Here is a 9,698-nt window from a genome sequence, read left to right as displayed (position 1 = left end):
ACATACGTCCAAGCACGTTCCGCGTGCCTCGTGGCCGCGCTCTTTTGCGTGCTGCTCCTGCAGCTCTCTCGCTGCTCTTCCTGGCCCGGCGCCGTGCCAGCTCTGTGGCCGCGCCAGGCTCTGCGACCGCGCCAGCACTCTGGCTGCGCCGGTTCTTCGCTTTCCCCACCCACCCTCTCCTGGGATAGGGGGGTCGTTCTGAGGGCTCTCCGTATGGTTAGCTCCTCCCTCTCTCTGGTCTGTGGTGCGATCCCTTTCGGCGACGCGGCCAGGCCACGGGTCGTTGAGTGAGGCTTGCCTCCGTCCGTGCCCGTGGTCGTCCAAGCTCAGACCAGTCGACTCGATCGGAGAGCGCCTCCACACACACACACACACACACACACACACACACACACACACACACACACACACACACACACACACACACACACACACACACACACACACACACACACACACACACACACACACACACACACACACACACACACACACACACACACACGCCGGGGGGCTTCCATAAGCGCACTTGGAGCACTTGGAGTGCAGTCGGTAACCTCACATCCAGGGCCGGGGAGCTCAGAAGCGCACCCAGCGGGCCGGATGATCCGTATCGGGTTACGGACCAGGGTGTTTTTCTCCATTTGTAAAATTCTCATGCTCTCGGCCGATGTGGGTGGCCTTCCAAATAACCGCCGCGACCTCTGCCTTGGCACGGCCGAGCGTCGTCTTCACCGACTGCGACGGCACGATGCTGAGCCCGGCGCACTCTCTTTCTCCCCGCTCGCGATCCGTCTTGCGTGAACTGGACCGCCTCGGCGTGCGGGTCGTCCCCGCGACAGGCCGCGCTCGCGCTGGGAGCTGGACGGAGGACGTGCTGACCGAGCCCGCGCTTCGCGGCGGCTCGCCGGGCGTCTTTTGCAACGGCTGCATCGCCTATGACACGGACGGCAGTGCGCTACCTCCTGCAACCTTGCCGCGGGAGCTGCCGTCTGCTCTCCTGCGCACCTTGGCGGCGCCGGGCGCGATCTCCTGCTGTCCGATTGCGTACGTCGGCGACGAGGCGCTCCACGACAGCGGCTCCGCGGCGCTGCTCTCCCAACTCGCCGAGGTTGGCGACTCGCCCCTCCGCTGCGTGGCGGACCTCTCCGCGGCTTGCGAGGCGGCGGCGGTCACCAAGATCCTGCTCCTGCACGCCTCCGGCTCGGACTCGGACGCGCTGCGCGCCTCGGTCTCTGCCACCGTCTGCAACGGGGGCGGCGCGCTCACTCAGGCGCTCGATTGGATGCTCGAGGCGTGCTCCCGGCATTATATACGGTCGTTGACCGCCATCTCGGCGTTAGACACACCCTCGCCCGATCCTTCGTGTGTGTGAGCAAATCCTGTTCCGAAGCAAGGTGATCCCGGCGGACGCGGACAAGGGGACCGCCGCGACCGCGCTACTTGCCCGATGGGGGCTGGGGTGGGAGGACGTGCTGGCCATTGGCGACGGCGAGAACGACCTCCCTCTGCTGGCGCGGGCGGGGACGAGCGTGGCGATGGGGAACGGTGGCGAGGCCGTGCGGCGCGCAGCGCAGCACGTGGTCGGCAGCAACGCTCAGGATGGTTGGGCCGAGGCCATGGAGCGGTTCGTGATAAGCGTCTCAGAGTAGAAAGTAGTAACGAGGTCTTGAGTAACTCTGAGCCGTTACTATCGATGCTAGAGTACTCTATCTCTGAGTTTATCATAGTAAGCAGTAACGAGATCTTGAGTATGGGGCGCCTGCGGCTTAAACGGCTTAAAACAAGTTTTAAGAGCTGCTGGGCCGCCAATTCCTTGAAAGGTCTTAACGCTTGGTAAACGGTGCGGGAGAGAGCTCCCGAGGTCGATGGTGAGGCCCGGGCGTTGCCAGCCGGAGGATCACCGGCGCGTCGGCTCCACGGGGAACGGGCCTGGCAGCAGGCGCCGATCGGGCTCGGCCGTACCTGTACGGGGAATCGCGGAGAGGCAGTGGGCGCGGCCGTGAATGAACGTTTAAATGCGTCCTCCGCACCGCACACGGATCAATCCACGGAGGCGGGCAGCTGCACACGGGCCCCCGAGTAGGTCACGTGTTCCCGATCGGCGCCAGCCTCGAGAAGCATCCGCACGATGGGCTCGCACTGAGGTGCGGCATACATCAGCGCCGAGCACTCATCGACGTCGGCAAGGTTCGGATCGGCACGAGCGCCCAGCAGGAGGCGCACCACCTCCTGCATCTCAGGGCCGTCCGCTGCAGGCTCGTCATCGAAACCGTTCTCGTGGCGGCGGGCGCCGCATGCAAGCAGTAGTGGCGTACGGTTGGCAGGTCCTCCAAGCGCGTCGACGCGGATGTTTGGTCCGGCAAGGAGCCTCCGCAGCAGCGCCAGCTGCCCTCGCGCTGCTGCAACATGAAGCGGTGCCCATTCTTCATCTCCATTGGGGTCTGCTCCCAAGGAGAGCAGCGCAAAAGCCTCCTCGTCGCGCGAGAACTCCACGGCCTCGCTAAGCCACGCTCCTCCATGGCTGCCCACGGCAGACACCACTTTTCTGCCGCACTCCAGTGCCGCGGCGATCAGCCGCCCGCGTGCCTGCTCCTCTGACACGCGGCTTGCTTCTGCGTTTGCTCGCACTTGCTCGTCGTCGAACAGCTCCTCATCGAGCACGTAGCCAAACCGCTCAACGAGCACCCTCGTCGCATCGGCCATCTCCAGACGGGGGCGAGACCCCCAAAAAGAAAAACAACTTCCGCGCAGCCGTGTGTGTGTGTGTGTGTGTGTACACACACTCACACTCACACGCAGCAGCCCTCACATGCAGCGCTGTCCGCACGCTCGCGCCCTGGGCCGCCGACGACCCGGTCGGGCGGGCTGGCGCCTGCTGCCACCGCTGCCGCCGCCGCCGGCGCCGCCGCCGCCGCCGCCGCCGCCGCGACCACTACTGCCGCCACCGCCGCCACCACCGCCACCGCCACCGCCGCTACCAACACCGACACCGCCGCCACCGACAACGCCGCTGCCACCACCGCTGCCACCACCACCGCCGCCGCCGCTGCCACCACGTCTCGGCATGCTTGCGCCCCGTGAGACCTGTCTAGTGATGACCTCGGTGACACACCGTTGACTAGTGGCTCCTTGAGTGAAACCCTCCAACGCGTGTCCGCAGGGGTGCTGGCTCTGTGTCGCCGTGAATCAACACACTGTGCCAAAAACAGCAAATGTAACCATGTCCTGAACTGGTCCTGAACGGAGAGGTCCTCACGGCAAGAAGGTCCTCATCTGCGACGTGAGGACCTCTCCTCCGCCCCCGGCCCGTGGTGCCTGAATACAAGATCTCACTTTCGACGTCCCCCGCGACACACATGCGCGACCACGTGGAATTCCCCAGGCCCACCCTGTGCATGGTGGGGCAAGCCGCGTGAGAGTGGTGGTGGAGAAGCAGAACGAACAGGAAGAATGGATAGTTATTAGGTGTATGTGAATGTATCTAGGTAGAGATAGTGCGTGGTTAATAATGTAATTAACAAGAACTGATATTGTGTTGTAGGTGGGGAAGAGTGCTGGCCGGAAGAATGTTTGTGTATGACTTCACTTATAGTCGTCCACTTGGATCGCATGCGGCATTTTGCGCAAACGAAAGCAGCGAGCGCGGATATAGCGCGGATATAACATCTGTTAGCGTAAATGAGGAGATTGCAGGCACGGGGGGGCGTCCCTCTTTTCGCATAGGGGACGCGTGCCAGCTGACTGTAGCCAGCTTCTCCCGGCCTCCGGCGTCTGGAGCCTCCCGGACCATCGACCTCGGGAGCTCTCCCGCACCGTTTAAGCGTTTAAGACCGTTTAAGGAATCGGCGGCCCAGCAGCTCTTAAAACCTGCCATGGCAGGTTTTAAGCCGTTTAAGCCGCAGGCGCCCCAGGGCCCACCCTTTTAAGCCTAGGGGTACCCTAAGAGCGTATGCCATCACTTGTACAGGATGCAGCATTTTGCGCAAAAGCGCGGATTGGGTTGTCGCGGCGAGGTGATGTCCCTTCCGGCAATAGTGGCCCACCCGAAGCACAAGCTCCCCTCCTCGCCGCGTCCTAGGACCTAGCCCCTTGTGCGTCGCGCCTCTCTCTCATGCAGAGGTCCTCGTTAGGTCAGAGGGGAGTCGAGAGGCCGGGAGAGACACATCCAGGCGCCAACAGCAGGAAGAAATACGGCCCGGTGGTCTCCGAATGAACACACCAGTGAGGGTGAGTGAGTGAGTATTCTTGATACGAAACCACGACGACACACACCAGTCGACTCGCATCGGTTGCCTCCATTAACGGCGGAGCTATTCTCGCGCCCACACCACACCTGGCTCCAACGTGGACACGCCCATAGCTGGGGACACTACTAGGTCATGCATGGCATCAGAAGTTTTATCTCTGGGCCCCGAAACACACACACACACACACACCAGTGAGGGAGGGCGAGACGATCGAGGGGTCCCGTACCACGCGGAATCGACCCTATCCAGTGCTCAAGTGCTCAAGTTGAACGCAGCCTCGACTGAACGTTCTCTTTCGATTGTTAGGCTACGAGCTTGCTTGCGGTGGGAGCGGTCGCTACAAATTTTCTTTTTTTCGCTGAGACTTTGCCTGCAAGTTTCGCATCGGGCTTCGCGCCAGACGACAGTGATGCTCTTCCCTTCCACTCTTCCCTTCCATGGCCGCCTTCGGCCTGCTGCTCAGCGGCACTCCGCATCCGCCCTTGGCGGTGCGTGTTCGGCCCACGATGTCGCTCGATCCGGCAGACTGGAAGCTCCTCTCACGCCGCGACCAAGTCGACGGCGCTCTAACCTTGGCCGCAGCCGAGGCTGGAACAGAGGCGCAGGTCGTCACAGTCACGATCCCGCGATCTGACGACGCGCCATCTCTCGGCCTCCTACTCGACGAGATTGCGACGAGTGGCGACGCCGGCATTGTCGCCGTCGAGGGTCTCGTCGAGGGCGGCAACGGCGAGAAGGCGACGGCGCCGCTGCTGCCTGGCGACGCTCTCGTCGCGGCGGCAGAGGAGGGTAAGCCAACGACTGGCGTGAGCCTCGAGGGCCTGCCCTTTGACTCTGTCGTCGAGCGGCTCTCCTCCCTCTCCTCGGCCGTCGGCGTCGTCGTGAGCGTGAAGCGGCGCACACACTCCCACTCCCACTCCCACTCCCACGCACCCCCACTCACACACGCACACGCACACACACACACACACACACACACACACACACACACACACACACACACACACACACACACACACACACACACACACACACACACACACACACACACACACACACACACGCACACACACACACACGCACGCCGCAGGCTCGTGCGCAAGCCCCGCGCGACGGTGACGGTCCGCTTCCCCGAGGCCGAGGGGCGGGAGGATGCGAGAATGACCCTCTACCAGGGCGCCAACCTACGCCGCGCGATGCTCTCGAGCGGCGTCGCGCTCAACGACCCGCTCGCGCGGCGCTTCGACGCGGGGGCGAGTCAGAGCCTAGACAGCGTAGGGCGGCTCATGTTCCCCGTACACTGCATGGGCTGGTTGTGGGAGAGCGTCCGCAAGGGGTTCTCTTTCGGCTAGGTGGGCACGGGGGACTGCGGCGGCGAGGGCGCGTGGGCTCTAGAAGGGGAATACCTTTTAAGGTGGTACGTGTTCTTGGACTCCAGCCAGCGCTCGAGAGGACACGCTCTCGGCTGTGTGCAGCCGTCGTGGCTGTACTAACGGCATTCGTAGCCCTCGTGCTCACGCGCTGCTCTGAAGACTCGGCACGAGATTGCCGTAATCACACCCTGAGGCGGTGTTTTCCCGCTGCAGGTACGTGCTGCACTTGCGCCGTGGAGGTGGCCAAGGGGCTCGATGCGTTGAGCGAGCCGAGCTCCCAAGAGGTCCAGATGGTGGCCAAGCGGTTTCCCCGCTGGCGCCTCGCGTGCAAGGCCACGCTGGGGCCGATCGAGCAGGACGAGGAGATCGTGCTCAAGGTGCAGCCGCGCAATTGGGACGGCTTCTACCGCGACGACGAGGTCGACGTCGACGGCGAGCCGCTTGCCCGCGATGGCAAGAGATGAAATTGATAGCTGACTTGTCGCAGCTGTTGTGCAAGGTATAACGCCTGCGATCTGTCTCATCTAACACATAGATGTTTAATCGTGGAGGACTGGCCTCTGGCGCCCGCGGCGGGGCGCTGTATCTCCGCACATTTTAAAATGCTTGTGAGAAATCTGAAATGAATGTGAGTGGCGATGAACCAACCGTAAATGAATGTGAGTGACGTACACAGAAACACAAATGCCCATTTGAGTGTATGCTAGACCGTTGGGGCACGGCTGGTGACATCTCTGAAACGTGCTAGCCAGGGCAGGCAGCAGGAAGGTCTAGCCGGCCCCGCGACGGCTGCTCCAAGCAGACGCACGGGGAGGTACATTCGGACAGGACGCGCTGGAAGGACACATTCACACACACACCTTTTTTTTTCACACAGGGGCCACGGGGCCGGATGTCCCCCCCCCCCCCCCCCCTCCTCAGCTCATCCCACTCACGAGCTCGATCCACTGGCGGAGCGCGTCGGAGAGCACGTGCGGCAGCGCGCGCAGCTCGCGCAGCACGATGTAGTACGGGAAGGGGAAGGCGTCGATCCAGCTCGAGATGGTGAGCTTGCCGCCGGGGTAGCTGACCGACTTGAGCTCGAGGATCGAGTCCTACGAAGTGTCGAGGAAGTGTCGAGGGACTGTCTGGGAGAGTGTCTGGGGGCCTCTGCTCGAGGAGCGAGTCCTTGTTGGCCGCCGCGTCGACGATGACGAAGCAGAGGAGGATGTTCTCCTCCGCCGCCCGCCGCACCCAGAGCGACGGGTCGCCCCACGACGGCGAGCGGCGGCCGTCCGACACGATGATGGCGAGCTGCATCTGCTCCGCCGCGGCGCGCTGCTGCTCGCGCGCGAGACGCAGCGTCTGCACGACCGTGCGGAGGAGGCCCTCCATGTCGGTCTCCTTCTCCGCAAACGAGAAGCGCGACAGCATGTACGCGCCCGCCTCGGCCGAGAAGGGCCGGTCGAACGGGTGCAGCAGCCGCACCCGCTCGGCAAAAGAGGCGACGGCGAGCTGCCCAACCTCGAGGCGCGAGAGGGCGCCGCACAGCAGCGCGAGCGCCTGAGGGCCGAGGGGGGAGGGGGGGGGGGGGGGCAAGAAGGAGTGGATTCATGAGAGCCGCAGGGGGGTGATCTAATCAATCAGTGAATGAATGAATGCATGGATGAATGAGTGAATGAGAGCCACGGTGGGGTGGCAATCAGGAACGGGGGGAGGCCGGGGAAAGGCGGTCGTGGGAGTGGGAGTGGTGCAGCGGTGTGGCAACGAAGGAGAGCGGGGGCGGGGAAGGGTGATCGTGCGGCGAGACGAGGAGAGGGGAGGCGGGGCGACCTCGCACGCCAGCCCTCCCGCGCCCGTCGAGCGCATCGACTCTGAGTCGTCAATGCAGAGCATCACCTGACACGAGACGAGACCGTGTTTTCAGAGGCGCCTATGGTCGACTCTGCGTCGTGGCGATGCGGCGCATCACCTGGTACTGCCGCTGGGACGGCTTTGTGCGGCGGAGCCAGATCTTGTCCTTCCGGAAGCCGGAGGCAATGTACGGGATCACCTTGCGCAAGTGGGTTTTCCATTACCGTCAACTGACGACTTGGGCCATTCACCGGGCGATGGACGGTGCATCACCTTGCGCATCGAGATGCGCTTCCCCGTGCGGTAGTCGCCCTGCAGCTTGCTCGCGACCGTCGCCTCGAGGATCAGCCGCAGCTGCTCGCACAGCTCCTGCGAGAGCGGCGCCGTCAGCGCCTCGTACCGCCGCCAGAGCGCCTCGCTCTCCACTGCGCGCTCGCCGCCCAGCTGCCAGCCGGCGACCTGCCGCTCCAGCTCCTCTCGCATGCGGGCGAGCTTGTCGGCCGCGTCCTCGGCCTCCTCCCGCAGCGCCGCCTCCTGCGCCGCCTCCTCCTCGGCGGCAGCCTCCTCCTCCTCCGCGCCTGCCAGCCGCCCGCCCGCCGGCGCGCCGACACGGCCCGCGTCCTCCGCGTCGGCGGCCGCCTCGCGCTCCACATCCCACGCCTCCTCCTCGCCGCCGTCAGCGCCGCCCTCGGCCGCCTCGGCCGCCTCGGCCGCCCCGTCGGCAAGCGCACCCCCTCGCCTGCGCCCAGCGCGCCGCTCGGCCGAAGGCTCGACCTCCATCTCCGCCGCCGCCTCCTCCTCCTCCGGCGCCGGCTCCGCGCCCGCCCCGCCAGACTCGTCGGCGGGGTCGTCGGCCGCGGCCTCCGCCGCCTCCTCGGGCGGCGGCGGCGCGCCCTCCTCCTGCGCGAGCCGCGGCTCGTCCGCGTCGGCGAGCACCTAGTACCATACCTCCAGAGTCTCGAATCCGGCGTGGGTTCAGTCACGTGGGCGGTGCGGGTTCACGCGCGCCTGCGTGTCGGACGCCATATCTCCCCCACATCTCCCCCATAAAATTTCCCCCATGCCCCCCCATATCTCCCCATATCTCGCGCCTGCGTGTCGGACGCCTCGTTGCGGCCCACAACCTCAAACTCGCCGTCGGCGGGCAGCTCGTCGCCGCCGCCGCCGCCCTGCTCGGGCGGCGAGTCGGCGGGCGGTTCGGGCCCCGCCTCCTCCGCCGGCGCCGCCCGCTGCAGCAGCTGCAGCTGCCTGTGAAAGGACTGGAGCGCGTCGCCGAGCGCGTCGAACGGGTTCGGCTGCGGCCGGCTGCGCTGCGAGCGGGGCGGCGGGCCGCCCTGCTGCTGCGGCCCCGCCTGCTGCTGCTGCGCCCGCTCCCCGCCCTCCCGCTCGCCGGCGCCCGACCTGGCCGCCGCCGCCTGCGCCGCCGCCTCGTCGGCGTGCCGCTCGCCCTGCGCCTCGGCCTCGTCGGCGCGCTCCGCCTCTGCCGCCTCGCCGGCGGCGTACCGCCCCCCCTCCCCCTCGTACACCTGCTGCTCATCGTACTCCCTCCGCGCCGTCGTCGCCTCCCCCTCCTCGCCGGCCGCCTCCTCCGCGTCGGGCGCGGCGTCGGCCTCCTCCTCCTCCTCCTCGGCGGCGCCGCCGGGCAGCGCGCTCGGCTCCTCCGCCTCCTCGTCCGCCTCTGCGCCCTCGTCCAGCGGCGGCGCCTCGCCGGTGCCTTCCTCCTCCTCCTCCTCCCCATCCCTCCCCTCGGGCGCAGCCGCCTCCTCGGCGGCGGGCGGGGCGTCGGCGCCGCCGTCGTCGTCCGCCCCACCCTCCGCCTCCTCGCCCGCGCCGTCGGCGTCGTCCGCATCCATCTGCTCGGGCGCCTCCTCTGGCATCTCGCCCGCCTCCTCGCCCCCCTCCTCCTCCTCCTCCTCCCCGGGGGTGGGCCTGGAGGGGTCCTTGTAGTGGCTGTCCTCGTACTCCGTCTCGGCCTTGACCCGGCCCTCCTCTGCCGCCTCCTCCTCCTCCGCCGGCGGATCCTCCCCCCCCTCCGCCCCGTCGGGCGCCTCCTTCTCCGCCGCAGGCTGCGCCTCCTCCTCCTCCTCCTCCCGCTTGCGCTTCTTGCCCGTCTGCCCCTCCTCCTCCTCCGCCTCCTCCTTGGCCTCGAGCTGCGCCTCGGCGCCCGGCGCAACCTCCGCGTCGCGCTCGACCTTCTCGTCGCCCTGGAGGGGGGGAGGGGGGGGGGGGTGAAAAGTGGTGG

General features: G+C 66.1%; 4 protein-coding genes across 4 annotated transcripts; 2 read left to right on the top strand and 2 right to left on the bottom strand.

Annotated features, from left to right (window-relative positions):
* The first annotated feature begins 681 nt into the window (after positions 1–681).
* Positions 682–1,754, top strand: EMIHUDRAFT_438121 (hypothetical protein). Its single transcript, XM_005761655.1, has 2 exons — positions 682–1,294; positions 1,398–1,754. Exons 1-2 carry the CDS (start codon positions 752–754, stop codon positions 1,650–1,652), a joined length of 798 nt encoding a protein of 265 aa, XP_005761712.1. The 5' UTR covers positions 682–751; the 3' UTR covers positions 1,653–1,754.
* Positions 1,755–1,826: 72 nt separating this feature from the next.
* On the bottom strand, positions 1,827–2,706 carry EMIHUDRAFT_216673 (hypothetical protein; the record flags this gene model as incomplete). Its single annotated transcript, XM_005761654.1, has 2 exons — positions 1,827–1,932; positions 2,144–2,706. 2 exons carry the CDS (start codon positions 2,704–2,706, stop codon positions 1,827–1,829), a joined length of 669 nt encoding a protein of 222 aa, XP_005761711.1.
* Positions 2,707–4,695: 1,989 nt separating this feature from the next.
* EMIHUDRAFT_438120 (hypothetical protein) lies at positions 4,696–6,168 on the top strand. The gene is made up of 4 exons (XM_005761653.1): positions 4,696–5,145; positions 5,341–5,503; positions 5,603–5,630; positions 5,837–6,168. Exons 1-4 carry the CDS (start codon positions 4,757–4,759, stop codon positions 6,085–6,087), a joined length of 831 nt encoding a protein of 276 aa, XP_005761710.1. The 5' UTR covers positions 4,696–4,756; the 3' UTR covers positions 6,088–6,168.
* A 372-nt stretch (positions 6,169–6,540) lies between these two features.
* EMIHUDRAFT_216671 (hypothetical protein) lies at positions 6,541–7,939 on the bottom strand (the record flags this gene model as incomplete). The annotated part of the gene is made up of 5 exons (XM_005761652.1): positions 6,541–6,717; positions 6,812–7,165; positions 7,436–7,501; positions 7,575–7,655; positions 7,730–7,939. 5 exons carry the CDS (start codon positions 7,937–7,939, stop codon positions 6,541–6,543), a joined length of 888 nt encoding a protein of 295 aa, XP_005761709.1.
* Between the last annotated feature and the right edge of the window lie 1,759 nt (positions 7,940–9,698).

This window comes from Emiliania huxleyi (assembly GCF_000372725.1).
Source record: "Emiliania huxleyi CCMP1516 unplaced genomic scaffold EMIHUscaffold_70, whole genome shotgun sequence".
NCBI classification, from domain to species: Eukaryota; Haptophyta; order Isochrysidales; family Noelaerhabdaceae; genus Emiliania; species Emiliania huxleyi.
The sequence above is the reverse complement of the archived record's forward strand: the minus strand, read 5'-3'. Positions and strand labels throughout refer to the sequence as shown.

Bases quoted from the DNA above. Each gene is read 5' to 3' on its own strand.
- EMIHUDRAFT_438121 (XM_005761655.1), top strand. From the start codon at position 752: ATGCTGAGCCCGGCGCACTCTCTTTCTCCCCGCTCGCGATCCGTCTTG. The intron at 1,295-1,397 runs GCGTGCTCCCGG...TTCCGAAGCAAG, and splicing joins CGCTCGATTGGATGCTCGAG to GTGATCCCGGCGGACGCGGA.
- EMIHUDRAFT_438120 (XM_005761653.1), top strand. From the start codon at position 4,757: ATGTCGCTCGATCCGGCAGACTGGAAGCTCCTCTCACGCCGCGACCAA. The intron at 5,146-5,340 runs GCGCACACACTC...CGCACGCCGCAG, and splicing joins GTCGTCGTGAGCGTGAAGCG to GCTCGTGCGCAAGCCCCGCG. The intron at 5,631-5,836 runs GCGCGTGGGCTC...TTCCCGCTGCAG, and splicing joins GGGGGACTGCGGCGGCGAGG to GTACGTGCTGCACTTGCGCC.